The sequence below is a fragment of the Ooceraea biroi genome, chromosome 1 (assembly GCF_003672135.1).
Source record: "Ooceraea biroi isolate clonal line C1 chromosome 1, Obir_v5.4, whole genome shotgun sequence".
In the NCBI taxonomy this organism is placed as follows: domain Eukaryota; kingdom Metazoa; phylum Arthropoda; class Insecta; order Hymenoptera; family Formicidae; genus Ooceraea; species Ooceraea biroi.
This window is the reverse complement of record NC_039506.1, coordinates 194003-210650: the sequence shown is the minus strand read 5'-3', so window position 1 is coordinate 210650 and position 16648 is coordinate 194003. Positions and strand designations below refer to the sequence as shown.

Genomic DNA, 16648 nt, shown 5'->3' with positions numbered 1-16648 from the left:
CGCTGTCGTGCTTGCAACAGATCGTGTCACTCGGCGCTGATAACTCTCCCGACGCGGCCATTGTATCGCGGCCTCCGGACAGGATACTCCGCTTCGAAATACGTTAGCGCAATTTCCCGGGACAAGTAATTCGTTTCCGATACTGTTTCGTCCGGAGGTCGCAATTTTTCAGCGCATGTGCGGCGCGGTAGATTGGATTCGCCCGAATAAAATCGGCGACGAGGGTCGATCGCTTTATCGGCCGCGCGCCGGCGAACGTCGATTTCGTGAGCGTCCGCTTGATTCCGAGTATCCGGGTATCGATGCCCGGTGGCGGTCGATGGGGTGCACCGGGCTCGATTAGCGTGACTCGCTCTTTCTCCTCCCCAAACTAACTGTTCGTTGCACGAACGGTTTCGTCGCTGCCAATTAAGAAGCAATTTAGCGCGCCTCCTCGCGAGCCGATCTCTGGCGTGTTACGAGCGCTGGCGAAGCGTGCCCGGTCGAGCCATGCCTTCAACTTGCGCTCATCCATCGCGAGTGCACCCTGACTGCATCCATGCTCGCAAAGCTCCCTTGGACTCCGCGTGCGTGCACGAATTCGCGTTGCGTGTCTCCGAACGAGGTCGATCTAATTTCTCCCCGTTGTCCAGGAAACGTACGAAAGCGTTGTCGCGGATAAATATTTGATCGGGCGCAATGATGGATACCGCTAACTCGCTCCGGAAGGACCGAATGTATTCCGCTAAATTTTAGTCTGATGGAAATATGTATGTTATTTCGTTCGTTCACTTAAAGACTGTAAGGGCGACGACACATAAAAAAACTTAAGCAGAAGTGAAACATAAGACTTAAGAGATGCAATCACAGTTGAGAACGTAAGCAGCCACTTTAAAACTTAAAATTTGTGATTGATTGCATCTCTTAAGTCTTAAGTCGCACCACTTAGGTTTTTCTATGTATCACAGCCTTAATCAACCAGGTCGAAACATGGAAAATGGATAATGATTGAATTTTCGCCAATTATGAATGGATTGCTAATTTCAGTCGTTAAGTTTGACTTGCGGCAGCAAATTCCCGATATGACTATTTATGACTAGAAGAGTAGCGGGTTGATTCCGGGCATACCGGGTACACAACGGTTTCTGAATAATCGACTCTGTCGAGCTATACATTGAACGTACATATTTATTTACCAGCTCACTGTGTGTGTATGCGCGTACGTGTGCCATGGTGGAATCTCTACCAGCCCCGATGGCTCGACTGTGCTTCGCTATATGCCGCGCTTCACGGTTCGTTCGGTTCGCCGACAACGTCGTCATGCCCCTTTGCCAAGCTAAATCGCAACCACTGTATCCAGTATCTACGGGCAAATATCCGCGCTAATTTCCTGTCCGTGCCGCCGATTCCTTATTTATTTTACCCTCCCTTGGATGCATCTCCAGAAATATTACTGCATTATTCGCATGTGAGGTAAACCCAATTATACACGTACGTATAGTCGGGATTATATAATCGTAATAAGGGTAAATGTGATAGACAAACCTACAGCTGAATTAACTCAATTACGAATCGCCAGTTATCATAATTACCACTAGGGCCATCCGCTTTCGCATTTCGCTCGGCTAATTTGATTTTTTCGATCGACTGGATGTCGAGCGGTGAGGATATAACTTCGTAACCTAACTGTGCCCCAATTTCGCGACTCTTACATAATGCGAGACACACGTAGGGACTGTGCAGTTAATTTTGCGTCGAGCACAGTTACACGCGTACGACGAATAATACAATATACGGTTCACGCGCATCGCGCGTATTACGTGTCGCACTACGGTTCATACCTGTATCATGCATTATGGACCGTGCTTCGCCGCATTCTGCTCGGATAGAGTGTCTCCGTATCTACCTGGCTCGGCTCCACGTAGCGTATTCCTGCATGCGTAGCGTCGGCGTCCCTTTTTCCCGAGCTGCCGCCGCGCGATATAACCATCCGGCGTGATATAAATATTCATGACTCTAGCTCTAGTCTCTGTGTCTCACCTCACCTAGTTTTCACTCTCTTTTCGGAAGTACTGCTCTTAAATAGCTGCACGATTATCTGCGAGAATATCTCGTGAAAGGGAAAAGTGGTAGGATTGTATAAGATCTGTCTCGTTGATCCCGACACGATTTGCGAGATGCGACCAAGTTCGTTGCTCTAATTTCAGCCACGATGGAGGTATTATTTATATGTAAATTTTTAGAAATATTATAGTTTAATTTTAACGTTAACGTAATGGGAATAAGTTTTGCCGCAACTTCTCTCCTTTCCAAAACATTTTTATTTTGAGCTAATTCGCTAGACTGCATTGCAGAATTCGAACAATTTTGAGAAAAGTGCCTTTATAAAATATAATATTTTAAATTGTAGATTTACTTATCTCATTACTCATTAACAAAATCGAACAAATTTAAAAATAAAATCTAATAAATTTAAATTTCAATAAAAACTCATCGTGTTCATGATTTTTTTAATGCGAATACTCTTTCTAGGCAGTTGCAAAATGTGTTGCATGTTCGCTCTCGATTTCCACCTCTATTCTCTATCCATTCTTCGTTCCATCTCGCTATGATCTCATTTTACTACGGTGACCTCTGCATGAGGCCCTAGAGAATAGCACGAAGAGAGAGACCAAGAGAAATGGGAAGGACCAGAGAAAGAGAGGGATAGAGGGCGTGTTAAAGCACGAGGAAAGAAGAGGAGACACAGAGAAACGGTAATTGGCTGCTCGTCACTAGACCAGCCACCGACAAAATAAATTTCCTCGCCGCTAACTAAATTTGGACATGGTCAGCTATCTTCACACGCGCGCGCGCATACACGGTAAAAGGGACGATTAACCGGCATGCGAAGGGAAATTCGCCGCCGTGTCTTTCTTTTCTGCTCGGTACGCGGTTCGCCGTGGCGGAATGTATTACAGTCATACGGTCGCTCGTGATTTCGCGGCCATTCTGCTTTATCCTTCTTTTACACCACCGCCTGCCTCCACATGAGGTGACAGATTACTCCCATGTACATCCCGTGTTTAAAGAGAGAACTTGCGATGGCATTGCTGCACATTAGTGTGAGCTTGATATCGCAAAGTATCGTGCATAAACATCTGCTGAACATTGCACGTTCATTAATTGATTTGTATAATTGTGTAATTAATATAAAAATATAAAAGTTTGAAAGTATAAAATTATCGAGATGTGACTGCGTTTAAAAAATGTTTTGAGCTTGTTTCGCGAATTCTCTCTGTGATGCAAAAATTTGCAGGAGCTGCTGTAAAATGCTTACCGATCGCGCCGATTGGAAAAGCTTATGATGACGACAGATAACAGAGGAGATCTCTATCTTTCTGTGCCAATCCCTATTACAATTGCTGGGAAATTTGCAGCAGTATCTCGTCCAGAACGAAAAGGTTTACGTACCGTTCACATTGTCGTATCACCAGTCACGGATCGTCGATTCTTCCGGTCCGGTTTTCACCGTTAAGGCTCATCCTGAATGCTCCGTCGTGCGAGACAGATTGTTCGAGCGTTCATTGTTCTCGGCTGACAAAAATCGAACAGGTCGATCAAGAGTCGCGGTTCTTGATCACAAATTATGTGTCTTGTAACAATAGCATCGAGCACAGTCCCAATTTACCGCGATGGATGCAAAGATAATTATAATACGCATTTTATTCATTTAATTTGATTTCATCTTGGAGGAGCATCAATTGATTTAATTTTGCGTGCTCACACTAAACTCGATAACCGCAACAATCGAACGTTGTAAATAAATACGAAAACTCGTGAGCAATCGAGGCGCGTCAGTGTCAGTAAACTTTGCAAGGCGAGAGTAGATTCCTGTTACGAAAAGGCGTCGAAGTTTAAGATAAGAAACTTCGTTCATCGTTTCAGTTGAATCTTCTACCGAAGTCAAAACAATCTAACGATTCCATCAAACTTGCTCCGCTTCGCTGGAACTTAATCACGATCGTGTCAACTATCGCATTCAAGACTCGACAAAGAGAGTAGTTCAGCATTGTTTACCCAATCTGTGTGATATAGTAACCGACAAAAGCTAGTTTCGAATATGTGTTCAGCAAGAAATGTTGAGAAACTCGAAAAATAACATTCTAAAATAAAGTCAAAAAGACAGCTCGACGTCGAACTGTAAATTCGGATACGAATTTTCGATAAATCGATATCCGACGAGCGGTAGCTTTACGATCTTGATTTGTTACAAACAACACGTTATTACTGGAAATTGAATGCATTTCCCAGCTGAGACGAGAGTGTCACGCGCGTTTACGACGCGCGACGCGCCGGCATTGCTAAATACTGCCCCGCAAGAAGAAAATAGCACGGAGAGAAACGAGCACGACGAGGAGGGCTGGAAATTGCTGGGTGTACTCGGGCGCGGAGAAACCCGCCTTGGTCGCCGTCTAATGCAACCGTAACGTAATAATTATGCGGTCGGGGGCGCACTAATTAACGTAAGAGGGGGGAAAAATAAAGGGCGTTTAGCTTTGGCACCGTCGTGCTTTGGCCTTAAGTTCCGTCCGCTCTCGGCGCGCACTTCCGGGTTTCTCGTCACGTACCCTACCGTGAACCCGTTCTCTTTCCCGTTCCGCTCGGATTAAAATCGCGCCGTGAGCTATTCTCAGACCGACTGCCGATGATATCGGGCTAACGATGCCCTCGTGTTAACGTCAGGTTACAAGCAGAATAGCGAGGAATGTGGAAAGGAACGCGGAAACGGAGATTAAACTGATATCTATTGCTTGAAGTCGCGTTTTACGTCGATTGCAGCCTCTCGCCGCTTCTCTGATTCAATCTCCCCCGCGAATAGAAAGCGGTATGCTAGCTCTGAATAATCATGAAGTCAACTTTTTATGGATACAAAATATTTTGCGGTGATTAAACCGTGTACCGCATTTTAGCGTTAATTAAAATGAACGAAATTTATGGACGCTGATTTCGTCGAGGCAGAAGATTCTTGGGAGTTCTCAACGATGTCCGGGTCGTCTGTATATAAATTTCATTAGGGGCACGGTCGAGTTACGGGATCGCACCTACGCGGACGTGTCGCTCAAAGTGCGAAACTCAGTTTCGCAGGCATTTCGACTCTCTGCAACTCGAGTCCCACGACGACAACGACAACGACGATGATGAGACTTACGCGCATTTACGTCCGCATCATAAATCCCGGACGTTGCGCACCGAAACATTGCAGCAAAAGCCGGAAAGTGCCATGAAATCATTCGACGTTGCACAACTGTGCCGCATCTCGCAAGAGATATCCTTTCGCGCTCCAAGAAAGAGCTCGAGAGTTCATCACTCGCGCGCGTGAGGAACTCCCGGTAGAGCCAAGCGCAGGAGGATCCTGGAGGACGATCTGCGTCTGGCATCCCGCAATTTCCTGTCGCGCGACGAAGGCAGATTCCTCTCGGCAAAGTCATCCGGAGAAGGACGGGACGCGTCGTCGTTTCGGCGGCGTTCCTGGCGAAACAAAATTTCGAAATGGATTCCTCGGTAATTAGTTCTGCACGAGGCAACTGCTACTTGCCTCTCGCACCTCTCGCCAGGGACTCGCGCCATCGAGGGTAAATTAGACGCGATATAAAGCTAGCGTATCCTCGAAGGTAGCGAGGTACTTGTCGGAAATTGCGAATCGGATACACGGACGCAGAACGAGACGGAAACAAATACTTTCCGTACGGTAAGAAATTAGAGGGAGATGGGGAGACATTGGTCCATGAGATGCTCCCGGTCGACGTTATATTTAATTCATGTGCCTCGTTATCCAAAAACACAGGGACGGTACAAACGGCCGCCTCGTAATTCGTATTTATGAGCTTGGACCGGTCAGCCCTTCGAGAGGCGCGTTCGAGCCAAGTGCACGGAGGAGGAAAATGTCGGTGACTCGGTCGTTTCCGCTGATATATCGATTGTTGTCGTATCATTTCCATTTGTTTTACTTCGATATACTCGATAACCGGAATGAATACCATTCGTAACTAAGATTCTTCGTGTGTGCGTATATATGTGTATGAATCTTGAAATTATTGTATATTAAATGAGGATCGATATGCGAAATGGCCAGAATTTTACGCACACATTCATGTATCATTTATTTTACGGCTACTTTCAGGCTAACCGTTTTCCATTGTATTAATTTACATTTTTTATTAATGTGTATTTAATTTATATTTAATATATATTATCTTTTATTAGCAATCTTCGATGTCAAAGTAAATCGCGAAATTGCTTTATGATGAAAAATGATCGAAACTTCGTCATTTCCCAAATGACCGGTATGCGGCTGAAGGGATCGTCAAGCCGGTGGGTGTCCATTTCGGAATTGGGCACCAGGGGGTCGTACATGACTGCGAACTCCCGAGCAAGTTGACAATACCACTCGTTTCCGGGGATGGAGTAACACAAATTATTGCTCCATCGTGAGACACAGCTGGATCGTTACTCTAATATCTGCCTATGAAGAAATTTCCGACAACAGATTTTCAGGATACATAATAAATTGTTTTGAAAAATGCGCTAATGAAAGCATGTAGACACAAATAAAATAATAATTGCAATTTACATCTATTTTATTATTAATTTTTATTTTTTGTACATCTTTTTCAATTTTCTTTGACAGACCTATCTATTTATGCTTTGGAGCTCTCACATGACTGGAAATACGATATTTCTGCAGCCGCTTTCGTGTCTCGATTAATATGAATCGATTCTTTTTTGCGAAATATGATCCAATTCATTCGCGACTTTGTTACTCTTGTTCGGTCGCGATTGCCTCGGTCTCTTTCGTCAGCGTGAAAGTGCTTATTCGCGGAGGTTCATCGATACGAATGGAAACGTAAAACAAGAGGGCAATTTCTCCCCGTGGTTCGCGGTTCGTTGCGAGTTTCGTTTCCATCACGTTACGCTCGCTAGATAGTTATTAATCCGGCTAATGCAGATAGAATTACGCGAGTTTCTCGTTACAAGGCGCGTGATACGCAGGTAAACTAACAATAAACCATATAGAATCTTTATTATAAAAAAATATGAAAGATAATAATACCGGTATCGATAACATGTATTATAAAATAATGTTTGTATTCACATGACATTAATATCTATTGACGTAATAAAGAATATTCTTTACAAACGTGAATAAATTTTATATGTAAAAACTTCTCTCTCTTTGCTTTTTATTCCTTAAAAATATGTCAGAGTTTTTCTGAAATACTCCGAGGATATTAAAAAATAAGTCAATGAGGTTGCAACGACCCAACAACGCAACAATAATATTTCGTCGAGCGAAGACAAAGTTTCGCGGATGTTACCGTCTTAAATCTCCGCCGAGCTGAAAATCGCCGACAAAGATTTCCGCGCATAGCTACGGGGTCGCAGAAAGAAAGAATAGAAAAACGGCTGTAGATCTCCCTTATGAGTTCTGCTGTCGCGGTACATAAATCAGAGGCCAGCTCGGGTCCCTGTAAGAATTTATCGAGTCTAAACGCCCACGTAATGCAATCCCCTTGCTGTTTTGTCGTCGGGACATAAATATACTGAAATAATAAAACATTCGATTTAACGCCGCGCAAATCTCGTGTGCAAGCTTTAATCCACTAATCCGCTAATTGATTGGATTTATAATGGCAAATGACGAACGCATCTCTGTCTCGACTGATCAGACAAATAACAAAGTTCGACGTTATGGTCACTGGTACATCTGTGCACTCGATTTGCGATTTATCATTTGTAAAGCTACGTAAATTATTATTGTAAATAACTTTAGAGTCGGACGGTGACATTCAACAGCGAACGTTGGCGCTTAAATAGAGATTGTAAATACATACATACATCGGAACGGTGAAATAAACGGAATTGTTTAACCATCTCGTCACACGCTATTGCCGTTGATCGTGCTAAACGCGAAAGTGCATTCAATCGAGAGCGCGTGCAGAAATTGAAATGGCCCACGCGCTTAATCGTTCGTTTGCAGCGGACGCGAATTTATTCGGATTGGGCACAACGCTATCGTGCCGAAGTAGTCTAAATCAAATTCTCTTTCTCCGCAACGGAATTAGCAACTATTAATCTTTGCAGCTTGTCCGAACAACAAATGTCTAGCTACATAACGGAAACCAATAAAATTATTAAAAGATTTTAATTATAATTAAACTACTAAATATTACCATGTCTTTGTGCGATTAATCGAAACATCATGAAGCACTGGCTTTTCTCATTTTGACGCGAGTGTTTTACGTCTGTCGAATTATTTGTCGTCTCGCGTCACATATCATGATCGCATCGCGCCGGATATTTCTGATGCGGAAGATCCGCGACGCGAATGACAGCAACAAAAGTCGACATTTTTTCCATCGAGTCCCCGGTGATTTGCGCGCGCGCGCTCGTGCGCGTCTCGCATGATTTCTGACACCATGAGGCGGCGAAGGGTGCGTACGATAGATCTCTCTTTACGGCCGGCCGTACTGAACGTCGCAGTGCATAAATCAATGGTAACGCGGTTGAACACGGCGTGGATTTATCGAGCGCATCTTTTCCCCGCGTGTAATGATAAATTATGACGATCGAAACGACGGCGGATCTCGGGAACGTGGGGATGGCGATACGCGTGTGAGTGTGTGTGCATAGGATGACGTGTAATATTGGGGGTGCCACGTCGTTTTCAAAGGGAGTGGACGCGATATCGACGGCGAGCGACGCGAGTTGTTGTTACACGCTCGTCGTTTACTCGCCAGCCGCCAATACGGAAAGTCCGTATAATGGCGTCATCCCCGAGGCACGTAATGAGCAACCCTCGAACGCGTTTGGCGTTGCGTTACGCAAACATAAGCTCGCCGAGACGGTATGCGTATGATAATGCAGCTTTCTAGAGCGAACGTTGATAAGCAATATTCATCCCCTCATGTAGAGGTACGAGAGGACGAGAGAGAGCTCCCTTATACCCTTCGAGAAGTAAACGAATTAAAAGGAATTTATTAGGTTTTATTTCGTCAACGTTTACTTAAGCGCTGTTCGTGATCGGATTGTTTTTCTTGAGGATTGGATTGCACAATCTGTTTTTGAGGATCTCTATTAAAATAAAGTCTGTGCACGTATGTGCAAACGATAATAGTATACGGCACAACGATGGGAATGTAAAAAGGACCGTTTGTTCATTGTTCCTTCTGAACGTGGACAATAAATCAGTGGCACCTTTCCATCTGTAATTTTGCGACTGGTAATCAGACAATCTACATTTAATTAGAGAAACTCAAGGGGAATGCTGTAATCGCGACTACACTAATTAACGTTACTCTAAGTATGGGTTAGAGCCGCGGCTGCGTCTATAGTCTACAGTACACCAGCTGTTTCAGCACGAAGCACCGGCACAGACTGACATTTACGATATCAGATACGAAAGAGAGAGAAGCGTATAAATTATCATCGTTGTCTTCCTTACAAACCTTACCATTATATTCGTTCGACAATATGAAAAGCGAGCATCGGCATTAACGTAATCTTACATTAATGCACCAATCATAAAATGTTCTAATAGTATTGTACATACATAAATGCATACGGTAATTCGTACACCTTTCAAAGCGACATAGACCGAGAAAGGTGAAGCCTACTTGATTCTCAACAGATTGTTTCATTCACAAAGTTTTTCTCTGTTTTCTTTCCATTTTTCATATTCTCTTATCTTATTCTACCGTTATCATTCATTTCATTTTATTATCAGCCTGTGAGACTAGGATCTTCCACAACACGTACATCAATTACGTTAATTTAAGTTTAATAACTTCATTGACGGAGCGATATTCGATCGACTGGTGTGCCAAGTTGAAAGATCACCATGAGCGGGGACCGAACGTCGAAGCAGCGTCGATCGATCTTACGAGAGTACTACGTGTGACATGAATTTCAGATATATCCGTGACAGGGACACACTCGGTGAAGAATCACTCGGGAAAATGAGCGTGGCCGTGGAGAACGGCGTGGACACCTCGAAGCCGCGCGGCGTTTTCTCGCGAGCGTTTGCCAAGCGCGCGCAGCCCTTTGAGGAAGGTGAGTTCCCGATCGCAATCCCTGGTCATTCCCGGACAAGTTACGGTATTACCCCCGTGTGGGATTATCTGCTGTTTCTCGACAAGATAAACATCACGTGGAGTTTCGAGCCTGACGCGTCCGCCGCGCGAAGTTTCCGCCGGAAATTCGAGGCACTTACGAGCTTATCTCGAGAGCGACGTCGATCAACGCTGAGCACAAAGCACACACTGCGTACGTTGTAATTGTTGCGTTACGCGAGCGTGATTATTAATTATACGACTATTAATTACATGGTTGTCGTATGCACGTTAATGTGGAAATTATATTTCTCGTGTTCAGTTCTATCGCGCGTTATCACCTTTTAATATATTCTGTCGTTACCGAGCTGCACGCTTTGATGATAACGCGCCGCGATATATGCAGCTCAATATGTATAATATTATCCTATTACGATTTTTATGGACACGTATGAATCGTACACGTCGTAATGTCTATTTCGATCAGCGCGCTACGCGCGTTCTCGTGACAGACACGATATGTTTCCAACTGGTGTAATAGGCCATAAAAAATCTCGCTTTCACTGAATAGACACTGTAATATCGGCACGAACCATAGATCAAATTATCCCTTGTCGCCGGTGTCTATCTCGACGTCGATATATCGAATCGCGACAGCGCGTGCACTGTAAGAGGCAAAAAAGGAACAGAAAAAACAAGAAGCGTTCTGCGCTTAAGAGCTTCAGAATCTTTCCAGCTTACGACAAGGACTAATTTATTATATTTCACTCTCTTTCTACCTGAATACATATTCGGGGGCGACAGATTCGCGGCTTATGTAAAATGGATGAACTTCTGTCGCGCAACTGAGATAGTTTGCGTCTAGGTTTGCGTTTATAAAGGATCACCCTGACGCGCTGGTGCGCCGCTTTTGCCATATAACTCAAAACGTCGACACCGCCCGTGCACCACCGCCGTAGAATTCTGTTCTAATTGGAAGGAGAATATTTGCCTCGCTCATACTTCGCTTGTGTAATTCAAAACATCGCTAATCCATTAATCCCCTTTCCATCGCACCCCTGTACGCGACGCCGCTGCGCGGAAGTCGGACCGGTAAACTGGGCGCTCCGGATGCATTGTGCATTAAGCGCAATGCAATTTTGGTACCTGTGTCACGAGAATTACATGAACTCGTTACAACATGTCAGGACCAGATTGCACCGACTGCAACAGAGTATATTAATATAAAATTTTGTGTGACTCCGTATTTAACGCTTCGGATGTTCCGGTTGCTGAACGCGGCGACGCGGAGGAGTCTCATTTTTGAGAGCTAAAAGGGTTTGTCGAGTTAGTTGCAAACCGGTTTCTCCACGCGCACGTATCAGACTTCATCAATTTCTCGGATAAGATTCGCGCCACGCCAGCTTTTCAGTTGCAACGAGTCGGCTTTCGTTATTCGTCAGTCTGATTCATTCTCCTTCGGGAAAGTTGGAGTACCATGACGGACAGCGGTCGAAAGGTCGCGTCTCGATTTTCGCAAAAGTTGAGCGACACGTGTCGCGGTTACGCGTGGTTCATTTCCAGCGCGAGCTGCGAGAGCGTGCTCGCCGCAACGCGTTACGTAACATGTACGCGCGTATGTCGGCGCTTTCTGCGAGCATCGATGAGCGCGTTATTTCCAGCTTATGTGCAGGCAACGTGTATTCGCGCGGTATATCCTCGATTTGGCTGATATAATCACTTGCGCTGCAAGTCCGGAAGAGGCTAAGCCAACATTTCCCGTTCATAAACGGCGCTTTATCATTTCCCAAACGGAATGCTGACCAAATATCGCTTCATCTACGCCGAACGCCATAAAGGGGTTCCTGTTTCGCGCTGACCGACCCCGATAGTTTCGAGTCGTATAAAAGCTCATAAAGAATCGCGCTTCCGACATACCAGGGGAGCGCATAATATCGAGGGCGCGCCGTATATCAGTGTGATTCCGCGCGACTCCCCGCCGCTCCGAGGAAACGGCCGAGGCGTCTACTTCTCTCCGTGTTTGCAGTAGACCTATATAGCCCCGACCTGGAAGGGCCATCCAGGAGCTCCGTCATGAGTTCGCCGTGTACTTTGGCGTGGCACACACATGCTCGTCGCACGCTACGTAGGTCGCTGCAAGCGTGTGTCCGAGATCCCACACGCGGCCATCCGCTTCGTGTAGTATTCCAACGCGGTCGCCCACTTTCGCAAGAGCACGTTCCACTTTGCGTTGCACGCGAGATTCATCGTCCTGGTGACTCGTGCTCACGAGCCGATTCCTTCCGCGTAAGCCAACATTTTGCGGAAATTTCGGGAATTCGTAATCGGGTCAAGGATCGATGATTTAAAAATTTGATAACGTAAAGTTGTCTAAAATATTTCTGAAGTATAATGGTATCAGAAGTGTAACATGACTTTTAATTATCGTCTAAAATTTTTAATTTTGTCGTTGTTTGTAAGAAATAATTTTTTTTATATTTTCATTCAGAGATTTATTATCATATTTTTCTAAAAGAAAAAATAAGAATTTCTCCAATCCGCGTTTATAAAAATTTGACTCACGCACTTCTTGCGAGGAGTTACTCTTTTAGAAAGACAACCGCTTATGGTTAACCATTGATGCGAAAGTACACAGGTGTTTAATCGAGAATCTCCGCAGCACGGAACGCTACCGCGTTTCCTCCTTTTGGTTAAGGCAACGATCGTGCGAGATTATTCGGTGAGGATACTCGGCGTTTCCGATGTGAGAATGCTTCCTGCTGTGTTTGGAACCGCTATGATCTCGAGATCAAGCTTCCGTGAGGAAAAGGAGTTTCTCTTGCTAATCTGTCCGTTCGAGCGTTTTTTTCTGCTCACCGATGATCAATCGGTTGTAAGATGACAGATAGAGATCTGAACTGACAGTACAACAAGCCACTTAATCAAGAAACTGTATAATATATTATTAATTTTTCTATAGTGTGTCTTGTGATTATGTTGCTTTATTCTTAATGTGCAAATGTATAATTTTAAAACTGCTTAATATTGTTGAATATTTAATTCAGATACGTTTTTAATTCAGAGATACGTTGGGTGATATATTTTCAGATATAGTACTAACGTAATAACGTAATGTAATAACGCGTAAGAGAAAAATCCAATATCTTATCATCTGACGACACAGTTATCATCTCATTTTGTTCCTTGCGCTGAAGACATATTTTCACTTCTGAAAAGTTCAGTTTCTCTGTCTTCGGAGGTGAGGAGCAATTTTACGAAAAGTCGTTCCTCGAGATCTGGCGATAATACGTTCATCCTGCGCGACGGCTTTGCGGATTGTTCCACAATCTGCTCGGAAGACGTTCGGCGATCTGGGAGTTCGTATCTTATCGACAAGGAAGCAGACCTTTGTCTCCAGCGAATGAGACTTGTCGATAAAACATGTTTCCCGTGCGCCTCGGTGCTTCCTCGGTCCAGACAACACTTTAATTGCGTCTAAATTGTAACTGCAATCCAACAAATAATTCGCGATGTAATCGTGTCGAACTTGTCCTTATCGCGACATTGATTAAAGCTCAACATAACGGGTAGCTCGTTTCCTTCGTACTTGAATGGAAACTACGAAGTCCATACAAAAAATAGCGCACGAGTGAGCCATCAAAATCAAATTAACGGTAAACGTCATTAAATTCTTACCCCGGGTAGCGGTGCGCACGAAACGCACCGTTAATGTAATTATGCACTCTGGCGCAGTGCTCGATTAATTTCGACCGATTTAAAATTTGCGCCGCGAATTCCCACATTTTTAGTCGGCAATTTTTAGCCGCGCTGCTCGATACGTCGCACTAATCGCGCTAATTTGCAAATCGTACAGCATCCTTCGCGTTGCCGCGGGGTGCCGCGCCGGGCTCTTTGAAACCGCTTTGGAACCAGATTCGTTATAATATACATCGTCGCGAAACTCCGTCGCACGGAGTTTACGAATCCACCTCGAATTTTGCTCAGGCCACATCAAAGCTGGTCGTCGGTGTTGCCGACTGCATACGCAACTCGCTAAATTTGTGTTTAAGTTCGCGTGAAATAGAAAGAGAGAACTGGCTAGCTCCGGAATGTATTAGTCGCTATTATAATTGCACCGTTTTGCGGAACAAACTGGTCGTTTATTAGAACGCAGTTACCGTATCCCTTTGACAGCCGCAGCTTTCCAAAGGACACTACGAAGACGTAGTAAAACATGTATCTACGTTCTAAAATCCGCAACGTTAATCCCATTCGAGGCGCAACGGGCACAACTTGTCGAACGTTTAACTTTACGGATTCGAAAGCGCAGTGGATACAAGCAAAGGGTTACAAAGCACCCCCCCCCCCACCAAAAAAAAAACTCCTCTGAAGCCCTCGATAGCCCGAACGCGATATCGTGGAAAGCATCGAAGGCGCGCGTCTACTCCGAAGTGGCTCGGATGCCTCCGAGAAACGAGCTCCTCTCACGAACTTGTCGATAGCAGTTTGGAAACCCTCGGGCCTTTCCACCTTCACGCCATCGCGCTCTACCGACTGCTACCACGGGAATTCAATTATCCCGCCGTTCGAACCGCACGGTCCGGGTGAGGATAATACGAGACGAACGAGCCGGGGACTAGCCATCTTCGAAAGATGCGGGTCCAGCGGCTTGGGAACCCAACGTCTCTCAAATGAGAGGTTTTAATGCGGCCTGATGGGCGTACATACCCAGAGCGGGTATCCTCTGCGTGCCAACTCCTCTGCATTCTCACGAAGCGGTTACTTATCGCCAAATCGCGCGATTTCGTAGGTCCCGAGTGGACCATGAAGCTCGTTCTAGCAGTGGTGATAACGATGGTCCGATGTAATCGAACGTCAGTGATTAATGTTAGACAAATGTATAATTACATCGTAAGATTCCGCTGATCTCTGAAATTTTTTCTGCAAATGAGTAACCATTCTTACAACCAACATTACAGTGTATTTGCATTTCTCTTTCGTTTATGTTGCAGCTCTCAAGACATTGAATCACTTGAACAAGGAAGGCGAGGCGCTTGCTCTTCAAGATGACCTCACAACGCACCCCACCTTGGCCTTGATGCGGCGCATCCTTGCAGATGCACAGGTAATTTTAATTACTGCGAGGCTTAGAAATTTAAATAATACTTATTCGATCTATTCCTGTATGTAACCGAGAATATGCACAGTTATGTACAATGGAGGCGCAACTCGATAACGTTGGCTCTTTGACGGTAAGCTGAAGCTTGATATTGCCAAAACGGTCGTAGATCTCACGCGAGTTCCACAGAAATGGCGAACTTGATTCAAACGATGCCTATGCCAAGAGGTTAATTATCGAGCAGATAAGGGTCTGCCTATACGCCCATTGATATCGCGATCCATTGTCTGCCGTGAACTGCTAAGGAATTATATATAGACAAACCCGTACCAATCACGCTTCCTGACACGGATTGCCCTATATCCTCCCAAGTTTTGCGCAAGAATCTTTCTTCGGGCAATACAGGTGAAGCTCGGCAACGAACGAAATTCTCGTTCACAATGTCTCAATGTTAAGATTTAATAAGCGATTTCGAGGTTCTCGCGAGGTGAAACTTTTTGCTTCGCGAATCCGGACTTTTACGTGAATCGAGGGTGCAAAACGTGATTTCCATAACCATTGAGAACTGGGAAGAGGGAGAGAGGAGAAGTGCGCGTTTGCTCGAAATGGAAACCGACCAAGAAGGCTTCCCCATTGTTGAAGGCGAGCAGCCCTCCCGAGGCGGGAAGCGCGCGATTTTCAAGAAGGTGAGGAACCAAGGATTCGAAGGGGTTAATTGCCAGACGAATGGGAGGGACCGGCCCATTGATAAAGCGTTCCTTTTGTCCACCGTCGGCCATTGTTACCTGTGCACGCGCGACCCCCGCTGCGGCCACGATTTGCCAATATTTCCCTAGGGCTGTTGCTCGATGTTTATTACGAAAAGGATGCTGAATGTCGCAGGGGTGAGTTGCGTGCGTGAAAAGAGGATAATAGGAATACGACGATGGACTGTTCGACGAGCAAAATAACGTAACGAAATAAGGGTTGAAGCAGGAAAAACATCCCTCGCGTAAGCGTTTCTTTCGGTTACAATTGCACTGCTGTTGTTGTCACTTTTGATTTAGTGATTCGTGATTCGTTCTTTCGCGATCACTAAAATTGGATACTTGCGTGAAATATTTTCAATTGATTTTTCATATTTAGGAAAAAATCAAGTCTTGAGAAATTCTAACGAAAAACTAATGTGACTGCGATGCAACGTGATGGCACGGTAAATAAAAATTGTACAATAAAATGTACGATAAAATGGTCTTATTATGATCAAACGACCGACCGTAGCAAAGCTTCATCGGTTGTTATATTGATTTAACGATTCGGTGGTTTTGGCGGCCAATGATTAACTGATGCTAATAATGAACGGTTGCTTCGCAACTAATTAAACGAATACCACCCCCGAGCGATTTGCACTCCCTCGGAGCAAGGGAAAGCCAGGTCAAAAACGAGTACTGTTATGCTGTCTGAAATTGGAAGGTCAAAGTCTCGCAAGTCAGGAACACGC

The 16648-nt window shown here is 44.9% G+C and overlaps 1 protein-coding gene across 9 annotated transcripts in view; it reads left to right on the top strand.

Moving 5' to 3' along the window:
- The window catches only part of LOC105288140 (kazrin), a 123768-nt gene that overhangs the window by 56892 nt on the left and 50228 nt on the right, over nt 1-16648 (top strand). For 3 of the 9 annotated variants that reach the window (XM_026973777.1, XM_026973780.1, XM_026973774.1), the window contains exons 1-2: nt 4633-10071; nt 15062-15174. In XM_026973777.1, coding sequence (XP_026829578.1) covers nt 9921-10071; nt 15062-15174 — 264 coding nt within the window. In that variant the 5' untranslated portion in view covers nt 4633-9920. Of the gene's footprint in view, nt 1-4632; nt 10072-15061; nt 15175-16648 lie in introns of those variants that run through there. The other 6 variants (XM_026973763.1, XM_026973771.1, XM_026973765.1 and 3 more) reach the window with 4 other exon arrangements.